The 16972-nt window shown below is 51.6% G+C and overlaps 1 protein-coding gene across 1 annotated transcript in view; it reads right to left on the bottom strand.

The window, feature by feature from the left end:
• The window catches only part of SCRIB (scribbled planar cell polarity protein), a 94361-nt gene that overhangs the window by 41265 nt on the left and 36124 nt on the right, over positions 1-16972 (bottom strand). The window contains exons 17-22 of the mRNA XM_017733815.1: positions 9897-9986; positions 9233-9310; positions 7083-7397; positions 6286-6366; positions 1176-1433; positions 508-618 (exon numbers count right to left, since the gene is read on the bottom strand). Of these exons, the coding sequence (XP_017589304.1) occupies positions 508-618; positions 1176-1433; positions 6286-6366; positions 7083-7397; positions 9233-9310; positions 9897-9986 (933 nt within the window). The remainder of the gene's footprint in view (positions 1-507; positions 619-1175; positions 1434-6285; positions 6367-7082; positions 7398-9232; positions 9311-9896; positions 9987-16972) is intronic.

The raw sequence follows: 16972 nt of genomic DNA, 5'->3' as shown, positions 1-16972 counted from the left end.
TCCCTATTCCAATGAGCACGGATGTGCAGGACTGTGAGGGAATGGGCTGCACACAGTGGCCAGCCTGTGTGCTGACCCTAAATGGCAAATGATGTCACCACTGGAATGGAAACGTGGGATCGAAGGACACTGGCCTGAATGCAGCAGAGCAGTTCTGGGTGTACCAGTAGTCACACACTCATCCCACCAGCCCTTTCCCAGTAATGACTGGCTTTCTGCAATGCCAGTGTCTCCCCAGGACTAAGTAAAGCCAACATGAACTCAGCAATTTCAAAAGCTAACTGGGATTCCTCCAAAGGGTTCAGCATGGATTATATAGGTTTTCTTACATGCCCACAGATGGCTCCACCAGCAGCAGCACATCCAGTACAACCCTTCACACATCTCCCTCCTACCCCTTTATTTCACAAATCCATCCTATACGTCTGGACTCATCAAAATCCTTCACCTTAATCCCAATAATCCAACAGCTCAGGAAGACTCAGGGCAGCTCTCCTGGGACTCTACCTTGGAGATGAAGACACCTGGCTCATGAATCCCAAAGGGATGACTGGAATGGTCACTGCCTCCGACGATGCTGAGGCCCAGGGGACCACCTGCTTTCACCAGGTGAATTTCCTTGAGGGAACAAGAAGCAGTGTCAAAGGGAATGAAGGATATCACATACAGACCACAAACACTGACACAGAGTCAGGGAGGTGAACACTCACGGGACAAAGGGGTTCCCCACGTGGGACTCTGCAACCTGGAGAAGAGCTAGAATGGGGCTCCAAGAGAGCTGGAGAGGGATTTTGGACAAGGGCCTGGAGTGACAACACAAGGGGAATGGGTTCCCCCTGAGAGTGGGCAGGGTTAGATGGGATCTTGGAAAGAAATCCTTCCCTGTGAGGGTGGGAAGGCCCTGGCACAGGTTGCCCAGATAAGCTGTGACTACTTCATCCCTTTTTCAAGGCCAGGTTGGACAGGGCTCGGAGCAAGCTGGGATACCGGAAAGTGTCCCCACACATGGCAGGTTGCGGGTCTGGATGGGCTTTCAGGTCCCTTCCAACCCAAGCCTTTCTACGATGACTTCTCCAGGCTCCAATAACCCAGCAGGCTGGTCCCCATCACAACACCAATCTTTCAAATGAAACCCAGCAGGATTGCACTGTCCCCCGTTCCAACGCCAAGCTCACCTCGATAGGGTACTGATCCTCCAGCCCTTTGGAGAGGTGGTTCCTCTGCGGCGCAGGCGTCTCCTCGGGCGGGCTGTCCCCGGGACCGGGGGGCGGCGGGGGGGAGTGCATGCGCACGCGGGGCGCGCCGGGCGAGTCTCCCTCGCCGGGCTGCTCCGCGCCCTCTCTCTCTACCAGCAGCACGATGGTGGGGGAGGCCGCGGTAAGCAGCGCTACGGCCTGATCATGCCTGGCTTCTGTCATGTCTACCCCATTGATCTAGAACAACCCGCAAACTCAGCGTCAGACCATCACCCCGGCGCTTCCCGGCATTCCAGCACTCAGCCAGGCCCCTGAGGAACCCTGTCCTGCTGCACGTGGCTCCCGCTCAAAGGCCTGTGCCCCAAAGCACCTTGGAACTCTCCCAGCTCCCTCTGACCTGGCAAAGGGACACAGGCACCTGCTCATTCCCACCTGACCCCAATCCCCTTCCTAGACAGCTTTTCTGCCCCTTTCCCACGCTCCCTGCACACCTGGTGCCCTGCAGCACCACTGACATGGTGCTCAAGGGGACCACGCAGGCCAGGTGTGATGTTCCACCTCCCACAGCCAAATGTCTCAACATGGGAGAAGCAGAAACAGTGATTGCCAGAGCAGTGCCACAACACAAGTATGTGCCGAGGCACCTGCTGCCTTGACACTGCGCCACCTGCCCTTATGAGTCACCCAGAGCCCAGACACGGACACTGAAGGCACAATTTGATGGGTGACAAGATCTGTCACTGGTCACTGGGCCACTGGCTGCTCATGCTGGGCAGGGTCATGGTAGCCTGGGGAAGATGCCAGCTCTAAGGCATTAAAAGCAACCCCAGGTAGAGAGAGACTTGAAACAACAGAGAGCCTTTCCTACAAAATTAAGATTTAAAACAGACTCCTTAGAAACTCAAAGGACCGGAAAGGACATGACTGCTCTCCATGGATGTACAAGGGGGCAGAAACCTGAGGAGAGCCAAGCTGAGGGAACACAGCCCAAAACAAAACTTGACAGGAAAACGTTGAAGCTGAAAATTAAAAGGCATCTAGTCATTAGGTTCTGGAAAAGCTTTCCAAAATGAACGATGAAGACATGAAAACAGCAGCTGCCAAGATGGGGTTTGATCAGCTCATGAAATAACAACCTGACTGTAACAGTCACAGCAACTGGGCTTTGTAGCCCAACTCCCTGCTGCCTGATTCCCAGAAATATTGTTACTCCCCAGCTCCTTCACAGAGAGCAGTTTCTGGACTAAGCTGACACACACCATCTGACAGGACTGCGTCCAGCCTCCCTGTGACACTCCCAGCACTCACCCAACCTGCCCTGTCCCACCTATAGCTGTGGGTACTGCTCTCCTTAGGACAGGGAAGGAGAAGCACAAGTGGCCCTGTACTGGCCTGGGAACTCCACAGTGTCACCTCTGATGAGAGGACTGTCCCCAAAGGGACACCTCTGGCATGACCCAGAAGGATGTCAGGGCAGCAGCTGGCACGTGCCCGCAGGAAGAGGAAGGATGAAAGGGACGTGGGAAATGGCTGCTGAGCACAGGACACTGGGCATCAAGCAGGAAAGGTAATAAATTAACCACACAGGTGCACAGCTCTTAACGGAATGCAGGTAACAGACGAACGGCTCAGACACTCCGGGATGGATCCTTAATGCAATCACCAAAAGCAATCGCCAAAAGCAATCACCCAAAGGAATCACCCAAAGGAATCACTCACGTTAGAGAAGTGCGACCAAGCTTGGCAACTGATTTGCAGAAGAAATGGAGATTATAAGGGGGTGTATCAGCACATCTCTTGTAGGAAAGGGCCAAGTGGCTGCAGGAAGCTTGAAGGAGGTGTTGTGGGAATATGCAGCACTTATTATGGGATGTTTAACAGACCAGAAAGAGGACTGGAGGTGAGGAACAAGCACGGGGAAATACAGAGGGTGGAGAACACGAGGCTGCTGGTCAGTGCTGGTCTGGCCAAGCCCTGGGCCTGAGTCTATATCTGCTCTGCCTTCTCCCCACATTCTGTATGTTCTGTGCCCAGTTCACTCTGTTCTGGGTACATGTGTGAGAGCTACTGGTAAAATTCAAGCTGGACTAGCCAGCAAGTAGGAATCCAAACCATGGGAAGACTCAAGAAGTGGCCCAGAAGCTGGATGAAAGGCTTGGGGTGTGACCAAAAAGCCTCGAAGACCTCGATGCTTGGGGCAGAGGCTGGAGACCTGCAGACACGAGCATTTACTCGAGTGAGTGAGGGAGCGATGTGCACGTTCCACCAGCAAACTGAACCCCGATGAGCTGGAGGGCAAGACCAGGGAGAAGCTGGCTGTTGCTCCTGCTCTGTGAGGATACTTGTGCTCAGGTGTGCACCTGTAAAGGTACTGCCCCCTTCCTGCCCCTGTGATCTGGAACCAGCTGTGTCTGCAATGTGTTCCACGTTTGGAGTCTGCCCTTATCCCTGCTGATGGCTGCACCTGGGAGCAGGGAAAGCAGAAGCCACATGTCCAGGGGATTGGGAAGGGAGGATTCCTTGGATTCTCTGATGGTTAACAAAAGCAACATGCAGGAGAGACTTGACTATTTTTGGTTCTATCACCACATCAAGGGCAAACAGACTCATCGAGTGGGAGCAAGATGATCTTTAAGGTTCCTTCCAACCTAAGTCTTGCTCTGACTCTACGACACTACGATGACACCGCACAGACCTACCACAGCACGACCCACTCTCATTTCTCACATCCCCTCTGCTATTTTCCTGTCCCTGACAGGATGAGAGTGGTCAGACAGGGTCGGACCAGAAGGGCACAGCGGTGCCTCCCCGGAGCAGGGACCAGGGACCAGGGCATAGGACTCCTGGAGTCAGAGGTGCATCACAGGTAACAGCCCTTGGTGCATTTTACCCAATAATTCTCCACTACCTGGAAATCCTGGTGGCTCCCCAGCTTTGGGGCAGCTAATTTTCCATGGCCTTTATCTGGCTAGAGAGCAAGGCCAGCCACGCAGCATGGCTCTCCATGGGGAAGGGACAGTGTCTGTCCTTTCCCTGCTCCACATGTTTCTCTGTGTGCCAGGGAACTATATTATCCTGGCAAATCTCTAAGGGGTCACACTGCCTCATTAGGACTTCATGTGTCACTGACCACTATCTTAAATCTCCCCAGAATCAGTTTTCTTCCCAGTCCCATCCCAAAAAAATCAGCTGCCCTTACCAACTGCTCCCAATCCTGCACTCTCCTTGCTAGATTCCCATCCCACAACTCCAACTCTCCAGCACTCCCCCCAGCAGGTCCCTGTCCAGTGTCTTCCCCCACCAAAAAGACTCCCAACAAACACAGGAATACAGAGAAGCTGGGAAGTGAGTGACAGTCACTGGGGAGTATTGAGGAGTGTTAACTCAGAGGGGACGCCTAGGCTGGGCTCTTCAATCCATGTGCTCAAAGCTCCCTTTCTTAAAAGTCAAAGGAGCAATCCCAGTTCTCCTGAGGAGAAGTCCAGGAGGATTTAGAGCACAGGGGAAGAGCAGGAAGCTGTGCTGTATTTATTTTCTTAAGAAAACAGGAATTCTTTGGCAAAGTGAGAGCTGAGCAGGACCAGGAGACCATGGCTTTGGAAACAGGCCCTGCCTGAGGGACCCACGACCTCTCTACCCAGCAAGGGTCCTCTCCCTCCCCATGCAGGTACAGGCAACCGGCACCCACATCCCAGAAATCATGGCACCTTGGAAGCTTTCCAATAGAACTGGGCAATTGCTGCTTCAAAAGACTGTGGTAAGCAGACTTGGAAGTGATGGGAATAGCCCTGGTGAGTATTCTCCTGAAAGGTAACATGTTCCTGCATTCATCAGAGGTGAGCACAGGATCTGAGCTTCAGTCGGTGCTCAGCACCAAACCTGTAGGGCCACACATACCTCAGCACAGGTAACTAAGGGATGTCAGGACTAATGACAGCAACGCCTCAGCCACATCAAAATCTGGCAGAGGCCTGAACTCTGTAAGCCCTGAGCTCACACATCCCATAAGGAATCCACTGCAAGCTATTACCAGGGAATTAGATCTGCCTTTCCTGTGAAGCTGCCCATGGATATAAATAGAGCTGCTGAAGCAGAGTGGAGACAGGTTTGACTTTTGAATCTGTTCTGAGATTTTTGTGTCCTTTTTACCACAGGTTGAGCAAACCAACCCCAAACGATGGGCCTCAGTACCACGAGCAAATCCAAAATAATTCAGTCTATCTGGCATTAATCAGGGTCAGGACTTGATTTGGGGGGTGGGAAGCACTAGAAGAGAGGGAGAGACGCTATACCAGTTCAAGCTTCCTGCCAAGACACCAGTGTCAGACCTGGGCCTGAGCTCCACTAAAATGTTGCGCCTGAGCAAATACAACACAGCCCCAGCCCAGGGATAGAGCAGACAGAAGCCAGCACTGACAAGGCTGTATCAGTGTTTACTCACGCCAGCGCTGTGGTAACACGTGCTCTTACCACAGCTGCTGGGCCAGAAACCCACCACCAGCACCAGGATGTTGGAGGTTTCCCTCAGAGGCAGCATGCGAGCATGGGAAGAGGGTCGGGAGGCTCAGGACAGGCTCCCCGCAGGAGGGGAGCGAGGACCAGTAGGCAGAGACAGGAGGTTAGAGCAGTGAGAGCTGCACGGACAGGACGGGAGACTGGGGCCAGAGTTCCAAGCAAAGCACTGAGGTACCCCTGACCTGCTCCACAGCACCCTTGGGCAGCTCCTTCTGCTCCAGCCCACGCTGACCCTGCTATCCCACTGCACCCCAAAGGGCTCCCCCTCTCCCCGTGGCAGAGCCCCCGGGCTGCCACCCAGGCTCCAGAGGGACACCAGGCTGGGGCAGTGCTGCCATGTCCCCTCCCTCCACACCATTTCTGGGGAAAGCACTTGCATAAAGCATTTGGGAAAAGGGAGCTGTAACTGCACCCACCACCAGGCAGGGTACAACCACCCAAATTAAATGCTCTCCCAGAAGGCTCAGGAGCTGAGAAAAGGACCCCCAAAATCCAGCTCCAGTAACAGAGAAGCAGCCCCTGCACAAGGAAGGGCATGGAGCCGAGTCAGACCCTTCCTTGCACACTCACTCACCGAGATGACCCGGTCTCCGACGTGCAGGATCCCATCCCGGTGGGCTGCACCACCCTCTGCGATCCGGGAGATGAAGATCCCCTGGAGCACAATCAGGAAGGTCAGAGCAGCCTGGGCTTTCCCTCACCTGAGCCTGGCTCTCCAGATCCGTTTCCAGACACCAGGCAGGTCTCGGTCCTCTCCTGTCCACAGACCCTTCCCCTGCCCTGATGCTTCCCTTTTGTTCCCTACTCCACACAAACCCTCTGCTCACAGAGCCCCTGGCAGCAAAGCCTTCCTGGGCCCAGAGCCTGGAATCCATGCCAAAAGGGCAGTAGTAGGATTAGATGTCACTGGCAGGGATTTGGGAGCCCCAGCCCCCTTCGTTCTATAAAAAAGAGGGAGAGGGATTTTGGACAAGGGCCTGGAGGGACAGCACAAGGGGGAATGGCTTTCCACTGACAGAGGGCAGGGATACACGGGATATTGGGAAGGAATTCTTCCCTGTGAGGGTGGTGAGGCCCCGGCAACAGGTTGCCCAGAGAAGGCTGCCACATCCCTGAAAGTGTTCAAGGCCAGGTTGGACTGAGCTTGGAGCAACCTGGGATAGTGGAAGGTGTCCCTGGTCATGACAAGAGGACAGAATAGGTGAGGTTTAAGGTCCCTTTAAACCCAAACCATACTGGAATTCCATGATTCCCTGACTTAAGAGCACCTGGCTCTCAGAGACCACCCGGACCACCAACCCAGGGCCAGGCTGCACTGCTGCACGCCGAGGGATGAGGAACATTTGGGGATCCCAGGGGATCAGAACTGACCATGTCCCCAGCCCGGTAAGGAGTGGAGCCCTTGCCACCAGCAATGCTGAAGCCGAGGCCCTTCTCGTTGCGCATGAGGCAGGTGGAGAATCTTTCGGTGGCAGGTGCTCCCTCGGGACGCTCGGGGAAGCGCAGCCCCCCACGCCGCTCCCGCGGGCTGTAGTCGTCCTCGGGGCGCAGGGGAGTGACGGTGATGGCATTCTCTGGCTCCACCATCCGCTCCCGCAGCACCGTCATGGAGACGGAGCTTCCCGACCCCCGCAGCGCTTCCACGGCCACGTGGTGCTCAGCACAGTGCAGGGACACGCCGTTCACCTAGACACAGAGCAGAGGCAGCCCTCCCTCACGCACAGCCCTCCCTCACACACAGCCCTCACCTCAACACAGAGCAGAGACAGCCCTCCCTCACACACAGCCCTCCCTCACACACAGCCCTCCCTCACACACAGCCCTCACCTCAACACAGACAGAGCAGAGACAGCCCCTCACCTCAACACAGAGCAGAGACAGCCCCACGCACAGCCCTCACCTCGCACACAGCCCTCACCTCAACACAAACAGAGCAGGAACAACCCTCACCTCAACCACCACTGCCTGAGGGAAGTGGCTCAGCCCTGCCATACCTGGGCCTCGTTCCCACAGGTGTGCCCAGACCTCTGGGAAGTTTTCCTGCATTCCCATAGCACCTGCTATCTGTCCCAGGCCAGAGTAACCCAGGAAAGGCCTTTCCAGAGGAATTCTGTCCCCACAGGGAGTTCTAAATTACCTACACCTGTATCATCCCCACAGGCAACATCCCAGACAGATAACCCCCCCACCCAGAACCACCTCCACCAACAAAATTCAAGAAAAGTCAACACTGCTAAGGCCTACACAAGTCCCTCTTCATCTTCCAGAAGGGACATCCACCTCCTCACACCCTGGAACACCCAGGACTGTCAGTGTGACAGTCCCGCAGTGTGGGGAATGTCCCAGAGCAGATCATCTTGAGAGTGGCACGTAAGGGGAACCAGGGGATCAGGCCCAGGCAGCCTGGGGTTGTGACAGGCAGGTCCTGCTTGAGGAACCTGATCTCCCTCTGTGACAGGATAATCCGCTCAATGGCTGAGGGAAACGCTGTAGATCTATCTGCCTGTACTTCAGCAAAGCCTTTGACACCATTTCCCACAACATTCTCCTGAGAAACTGGCTGCTCGTGCGTGAGCCAAAATGTGCCCAGGTGGGCAAGAGGCCAATGGGACATGGCTTGTATCAGCCATGGTGTGGCCACAGGCCCTGGACAGTGACCTCCCGTGCTGGGCACTGCTGGGGCTCTTCCAGTCCTGGGGGGATGTCTGGGGTCCCCAGGAGCGGGACACTGAGGGGATGGAGCATGTCTGGAGAAGGGAATGGAGCTGAGGAAGGGTCTGGAGCACCAGAGTGGCTGAGGAAGCTGGGGTAAGGGTTAACCTGGAGCAAAAGAGACTTGGGGGAACCTTAGAGCCTCTTCCAGTGCTTAAAACAAGCTCCTAAAGAGCCAGAAAGGGACTTTGGACAAGGCCCTGGAGTGACAACACAAGGGGGAATGGCTTTCCACTGACAGAGGGCAGGGATAGATGGGATATTGGGAAGAAATTCTTCCCTGTGAGGGTGGTGTGGCCCTGGCACAGGTTGCCCAGAGAAGCTGTGGCTGCCCCATCCCTGAAAGTGCTCAAGGCCAGGTTGGACTGGGCTTGGAGCAACCAGGTCTAATGGAAGGTGTCCCTGCCTATGGCAGGGGGTGAAATGAGATGAGTTTAAGGTCCCTTACCACCCAAACAATTCCCATGACTGGCTCCCTGGGTTGGAACTTATTTTACAGGGTTCACTTTTGCCCTGCCCAGGTATGCAGAGCTCAGCCCGCTGGGGATGTATTTCTTCCCACCTGGGTCACACAACACTTCAGAGCTGGGCCAGAGTAAATGCAGGAGCTTATAAAGCAATAAAAGATTCATGGTAACATTAATTAAACAACTATCTCTGAGCCAAAGGAATTTTGTTTAGCTCTTACACATCTCCTAGTGCTTAATTTGGTCTAAAACACATGTGATGCAAATCCATTCCCAATCATCTCATCCCTCCACTCTAAGTACTCCGAAGCATTTGCTTTGTCACAGGAGTCGAGTCCTTACCTCTAGAAGCTTGTCACCAACACGGACCCCTGCGCGAGCTGCAGGACCCTCTTCAGACACACGGGAAATAAAGATGCCCTGGAAACAAAACCATCTATTATATGTAGAGCCCATTCCTTACCCCTTTGGAGCGCAGAGACCCCTCAGTCCCCTCAGATCCAAGGAGAGGGGTCAGTCCCTGGCCAGTCCTGAACCCAGAACGAGGGAACATGGCAACCACATCATCCCGCTCAGGAGCTGGGAAAAGGGAACAGAAACCTCATTGCAGGGCTACCCTGAGGTGACAAGGGGGACAGAAACCCCACTGCAGGGCTGCCCCCAGGTGATACACAAGACCAAGGAATGACATGTTAACCCTCTTCCAGTGGAACTGGAACATGACACAACTGATGCCACCAGGTGTGGAACAACCCCACACTCTGTGCCCCAGGACACAGCTGGGAAGGAACCTGCTGCTCCCATGGCTGCTCCAGGTCAGACCATCCCAGTTCAGGGGCAGATGTCTGCTCGACCCCGTCAACCTCGTGCTTTGGGGGGATTCAGGGCTGCTCCCACCTGGCCCCGAAAGTCCACACAGCTCACACGTAAGGACACCCAACCTCCAGCCACAGAGAACCAGTCCCCAAAAGCAGGTGCCTCAGCAGTGGCACAGCCCAGGTCTTACCTCATCATCCCCCTTATAGGGGGTGGAGCCCTTGCCCCCCGCGATGCTGATGCCCAGCCCCCCCGTCTGCCGCACGATGGTCAGTGTCAGCTGGAAGCAGAAGGGACAGTGGTTATGGGTCAGTGCACCCGAGAACAAGGTACGACTCCTTTAATAAAAAATAGTAACTCCAAGTCATCTGCTGCCACACTGGGGGACCCATGGCACCTGTGAGTGAGCCGTGGCACCTGTGGGTGAGCCATGGCACCCATGGGTGAGCTGTGGCACTCATGCCTCAGAGGCACCAGCACTACAACACATGAAACACACAAATCCCTCCCCACAGCTGAGTCCTGACCCAACAGTCAGCTTGCTCACGATGGGACACATCAGAAGGGGATTCCACCACAAAGTAAACTGGGCAGCCACGGACTGGGGCTGGATCACGGAACAGGGACAGTGTTCACACCACAGCCCGGCTCTACCATGGGGCTCCCCTTGAGTGTAATTCCATAAAGTCACTGGGGGATTCCTGGTCACCCCAGCTTAGTGTGCAGTGACAAGGATGGCACCTTGTCCAGAATACTCTGGATGGATACTTGGCTTTGTTGTATTGACGGAAATCAACACACAACTCCAAAACCCTATCTGCTCTGTCCAGATCCTCTGCTTCCCTCTGCCCTAGCTGCTCAGGATCACAGCTGAGCAATCCACAAGACTCTTCTCCTTCCTACCTCCCACCTCTACATACCCAATTATGCCCACTGCCAATAGTTGATCAAACTTGACCTGAAGCTGTTTCTTTTCAGGACACCAGCATGAACCATTCACAATGCCACAGTCATGAGAAGGAAGACAGGGAGCATGTGGTAGGACACAGGGAAAGGAACAGGATAGATAGGACTCTCTCAGGGCCAAGGACCAAGGAGCTGGTGAGGTAAGTGACAGAAATGAGCAGAGACTGATGTAGAGAACCACATTTGCTGTCCTCCATGTCACCTCTTTGGAAACAAAGCCCAGGATGGAGAGAGGCTGCTGCAGAGATGTCAAGCATCAGTGTCAGCTCTACGTGGCCACAGCATGGGCAGCAAAGGGAGCAGGAGACTACCTTCCAACCCTCTTTCACTTCGACAACGACAGAAACAACATCTTGTGGAGTTCCACATTCTGCTAAAACAAAAACCAAACCAAAAAAAACACTGCAGGAAACATGAAACAAACCTAGGTGCTCTGCCAGTTCCTTTGACATCCAGTTAACAGCACAGCAGAATACTCTGGGATCTTCCCAGGGAAATCCCTGATTCTAGACCTACCATCAGTTCACTGTCTCTGGTGCAACAGCCAGAAACTGAACAAAATTCCAAGTTTTGGAATACCCAAGTAAGACGGAAATGAGGTAGTGACAAGACAGCACCACATCCGAGACAGCCCAACTCAAACCAGCTCCAGACAAATGCTTCTTGCATGACCAAGTCTATTAGGAACTAATTACAAACCCCAGGTTTTTCCATTCAGAGCCACTGGACTCCAAAAATGCTCTAAAGACTCACATCTGTATTGTTCAAGGAGTGTTCGGACAATGCTCTCAGGCACATGGTAGGATTTTTGGGGTTGTTCTGTGCAGCAGCTGGACTTGATGATCCTGGTGATGAGGAAATTGTGTAATTCTATATTCAACACAAAAAGTTCTAAGGATGATAGAGAACCAGGTCTTCAGGCAAGGATTACAGACTAGTCTAACAGCAAGATCCCAGCATTTACGAGGAAGACAGATGATGGCTCTGCTCAGCGCCTGAATCCCTTGGACAGGATCATGATTTTGGACAATGAGGATTGTCTGATGTCACTGGTCACAGAAAGTGACTTCCAGTTGCATGGGAAGCTGATGATGTAAACTAACAAAAAGATATACCACAAACCCCCTGGATTTCACACGTTCAGCAAACCAGTCTAAAACCATGGGGAAACCTGCCAGAAAAGCCAATTGGCCTGAGGGGGAAGAACCTTCTGTCCGTCAATGTACACTGAAAAGCAAAACACCACAGAGAAAACAGACACGATTAAAAACACTGAAACAACTGCAGCAAAGGGGCTTGAATCAGACAGGCTGGAAAGAAGATTTCAAACTCCAAAGCAAATCAGTTCTCCCACAAAAACCAGTGTGGTGAGGAACTGAATTGGTGGATGTTTGTTTGAAGTCTATGCAAAGAGTAAGTGATGTGAATATGAATCTTAAGAAGAAGGACCTGGATCCAGCAGCCTCTAATGGCCCTTCATGTTGCAGTTCAGACTGTTTCTTGCACTAAACCCTTAAGTTACTTGTTCCCCAAAGCTCCTCTTTCCTAAGGCTGCTTCTGGGCTGCCTGGACTGCCATGATGTTGGACTGGCACTGAAACCACAGCACAGAGCTGCCCCCAGCACAGACAGCTCAGCTCCCTCCTTGCCATTGCTCCTGCCATGGAGTTTACTGGGTATTTTATTCTTTGTGTATTTTTCCCCCAAAGCAAGGGATCCACCCACAGCCCATCTCAGATGATCCAATCTTCTGCTTCCCACCAAAACTCGCTGCTTCTTCCTCTGCAGAAAGAACAAGCCTTCATGGAGAGCACACCACACTCCCAGTTCCTCAACGGGGGTCCAGCCCTGCATGGAAAAGTGCTGCAGTGTGAGGAGAAAAGTGGGGAAATTGAAAAAGCTGCCACATCAGCTTTGAGCTGCCATCCTTTCCCCTGGGCTCCCACTGGGAGCTGGCTGCTACTCACCATCAATGGCACCAAATATGACCCAGGAAAGCAGTTCCACCTCTTCCCCTCAGTCCTGCCTGTGGCTCTGCCTGTGCCTCTTTGAGGACATACCAAACATGAACCAGGGCCACCCCAACCCACTATTCATATGGTTTTTAGTAGAACTGTCTTTTAAAATGGAATCATGGAATGGTTTGGGTGGGAAGGGACCTTAAAGCTCATCCACCCACCCTTCTGTTAACAGATTCACTTGCTTGTGCAAGAATTCCCAGCTTTCAAGGAGTAACTGTACACCCTGGAAGTGCTGCACACCTGGACAGATTCACTTTCAAGTAGCAGCCAGTGGTGGACACTGAGGCAGTGACCAACCACTGCATCCACAGGACTCAAGGGACAAAGCTCAGGGCTGTTGTACTTGAGAGCTGCTGAAAGACCAAGTTCTTCCTCCAAATACACCCAGGGGCGTGGGGTTCAAGGGCTTCACATCCAGAAGACAGAAAGTTTCTGCCAACATGGGCATCAATTTATAGATGGTTGTACACATGGATGCTTACAGCTGGGGTCAGTTTGTCAGTCATGACAAGAAAGACATCAAAGGGCATCAGCAAGTCCAGATACAGGGACAGAGCTGGGGCAAGGTCCAGAGCACCAGGAGCAGCTGAGGCAACTTGGGGTGGCTTAACCTGGAGAAAAGAAGGTTCAGGGGACCATCTCAGTCTCAACAACTCCCTGATGGGAAGGTAGAACAAGGTGGGGGGTCAGGCTTTGCTCCCAGGTAACAAGGGACCAGACAAGGGCAAACAGTCTCAAGTTGTGTGAGGAGAGGTTTAGGTGGGATATTGGGAAAATTCCTTCCTGCAAATGGCTGTCCAGCCCTGGCATAGATTGCTCAGGACAAGGGTGGAGTCCTCATATCTGGAAGTGCTCAAAAACCACATGGATACGGCACCTGAGGACATGGTTTAGCGGTGAACATGGTGTTGGTGCCGGGTCGATGGTTGGACTTGATGATCTTCAAGGTCTTTTCCAACCTTACTGATTCCCTGACTCTCAGTGTCCAATCCTCGCACTTACATGTCCCGAAACATTTATTTGAGACTGTCATACTGACACAGGAAATGCACACTGCAATAAATAATTTGGATTTATGTTCGGACAGACATATGACGATGGACAGGTGTCACATGAAGGTGAGGGATCCCACCTCAACAGCAGCTGAAGAATCCATTAAATGTCATCAATAACCTTTTCAAAACTCAAAATGACTGGATAACTTGTGTTCAAAAGTCCCAACATTTGCCTAAGATCTCTGAGATGCTTATAGAGCATTTCCAAAATTCTGGGCTTTTGATACCCTGAGACCCCTTATATTGTGCTGATGGACTGAGAGACTACACAGGATGATGCCTGTAACCATCAGCTCCTCATCCAGACACCATTCCAGAGGAGTAACTGAGAGACACATGTGGCTCTTACCAGGCACACAAATGGCTCTCATGAAAAACAGCTGAATTTTATGAAAACCAGGTCTCTCAAAACCCAAACTATTTCATTCTGAGAAGACTCCAGACCTTGGCTGATGAAGTGAAGATTCATTAAGCAGACTTGTGCAAAACACGGAACCTGTGATCCAAGACCTGGCACTGATATAATCCAGTGCTGGTACAGATGTGTGCTGTACAAGCCAAGAACCAGGTAAGAGTCATTGGGAGAGAAACAAGAATTTGGATTCTGTCAAGATGTATCAGGCCTGGTCTTACTCTAAAGCAGATAGAATTGAAATAATTCCATATGAGGGAAGGCTGGGAGCCTTCCAATTAAGGAGGGGGAGATAGATCCTTTTTCTCTTTTCATGCCATTAATAACTTTATAGAAGATGATTATTCCATGTTTGTAATCACAAAGGAATTAGGGATATTCAATGGAACTCAATAGGATACCAAATGAAATATCAGTGGCAGGCTTTAAAAATGCTTTTTAATATAAACCTCAAGTAAATTACATAATTTATTGCCACTAGATTTTGTGGAACTGAAACGTATAAAAGGAATGGGAGAGGATCAGACAAAATTGTGGATGGCAGCTCCATGGTGCCTTGTACACTGGCATGAACAGCCCAGAAATCTTGATCCACAGACTGCCAGGAGCTGAGCACCCACCACTGAAAGCACCTCTTTGTCCTGCTGAGGTCTGGGCCCCTCACCTCCTGTCACTTCGCTCTGACAGCACGTTCAGTCAGTGTAATATAACATAACATGTCAGTTTGTATCTGTCACAATTATAGCCTCAAGGTTTAGGTTGGACATCAGGAAGAATTTCTTCCCAGAAAGGGTTATCAGACATTGGCAGGGGCTGCTCAGGGAGGTGGTAGTCACCATCCCTGGAGGTGCTCAGGGAATGACTGGACGTGGCACTCAGTGCTCTGGTCTGGTGACAAGGTATGGATCAGTAAGAGGCTGAACTTGATGGTCTTGGAGGTCTTTTCTAACTTAAATAATTCTGGGATTCTGTTCACCTTGGGTGCACACAGCTGGGTCATGGAAGAGCAGGAGCTGGAGGCACTGATTCACCAGGAAAGATGAGAAGAGCTAAATCTGTCTGGCTTTGGTCAGTCACAGCTCATGGGGACAAGGAGACAGGCTGAAAATATCAGTGAGCAAAGGGGAGATGGGAGATTGCTATGTGACTGCTGAGAGCTAAATTAACCCCAGGCAGTGGAAAAGGAAGATGAAGGAAAAGCAGCCCTGGCAGGAGAGCAGCAGCTGCACATGGGCTGGAGGTTTCCTGGCTCTGATGTCATTCCTTCCTCTGTTCAATGGGTTTAGCTCTCAAAGGAAAGGGTACTCGGAGGGCAGAGATGGTGGGCACAGTGTGGAGGAGTTTGAGCACTTCACTGACTTCTCACTGAACACCTCCACAAAACCAACACAAAGTAGAGAGCCCTGAATGAGACCTTTGACAGCAGCACTGGGAACAGATGAGACAGGGGACCAGCCATGCTCAGGGTGCTGCTCTACTCTTGCACATACCTCCCCCAGGAGACTCAAGGACAGTGACCACATTTCCCAAAGGGAGAAGGAAGCAAGGATGCCTTTTTGAAACATGAAATATGGTCACATTTGAAGCATAAATAAAACCCGAGGTTCCTACAGATACATGAATATTCATACATCATATGAGACTCCCATCTGATAGTTGTGCAGCCCATAGAGATTCATGGCTCTAGAGATTCATATCAAGATTAAGCGTATTGCTGTGTGTCTATATAAAGATATGACTTCATCTTGGTACATGAAAAAAATGTTTGCAGTGAAAACAATCCTTCACTGGGACAAACTCCACAGGAAGGTGCTGAGTCACATCCCTGGATGTGATGGGCCGAGGTGCTGATAACCTCACCAAGGCTCCTTCCCCACAAAACCTTGGGCCTTTCGAGGCCCCTTCAGCCTGGGCTGGTTTATGATTCCAGGATTAATTCATGAACTCCAGAAACTGGGACTTAGGAAGCTGGTACTTCCTCCTTATCACCACTGGGAGCCAGCTTTGTCGTGGGCACAGAAAAAGAAGGGAATCTTCAATGGTCTTGGCTGACCAAACTATGGAATGCAGCAGGACAGGGTCTTTCTGGAAATGAAAACACTCAAATGCTTAAAGAGAAGCAAAACAAGCATTGTTCAAAGCCACCAATCCTCAAACCATTTCAGAACACGAAAGAGGGCAAAAGCCTACACCTGGATTCAGATGAAACAGGTAACACTAAAACACATTCTATTTCATCTCTTCAGCAGTAGAGAATTTTTATTCCTGTTCTTACTGACCCTTGTGTGGTGAAATCCTTGGAGCAGTCATTCTCTTTGCAGCATTCCACTATAAAATTCCACTGGAGACTCTTCTCAGCCCAGCAATTTCAGACTATTCTGAACGTCTGTTTTGCCCATCATTTAATATACAATTACAAGACTGCAAAGACTGGGGAGTTTACAACTCTCCTAAAATCTACTTCAGCGCTGTGCTGCCAAGGGCAGGCCTTGCAGGAGGAGAGCATTTATCCAAGGAACAGCGGAATACACGGAAAACTCACTAAACCTGGCATCACCTGCTTTAAAAGACACAAGCAGAGACATCTCTATGTGCACCTTGTTTAGAGGCCAACCCTCCCCAAGTCCTGAAGGATGCAGGAAGAAAAGCTAAAGGTATAATAAAAGTATGAACAAAGGTGGCTAAAGAGAATTCCCATCCAGGAACAGGAACTGCCATATTTGAAATGGAAAAACAAGTATGGAATTTAGTGAACTAAGGTCTGAATAAACTCTCTCATGTTGTCTACAGGCACCAGACCTGAGTTCAGATAA

This window comes from Corvus brachyrhynchos, unplaced genomic scaffold (genome assembly GCF_000691975.1).
Source record: "Corvus brachyrhynchos isolate BGI_N302 unplaced genomic scaffold, ASM69197v1 scaffold275, whole genome shotgun sequence".
NCBI lineage: Eukaryota > Metazoa > Chordata > Aves > Passeriformes > Corvidae > Corvus > Corvus brachyrhynchos.
Note: the sequence above shows the minus strand (reverse complement) of the source record. Positions and strands in the feature narration are given on the sequence as shown.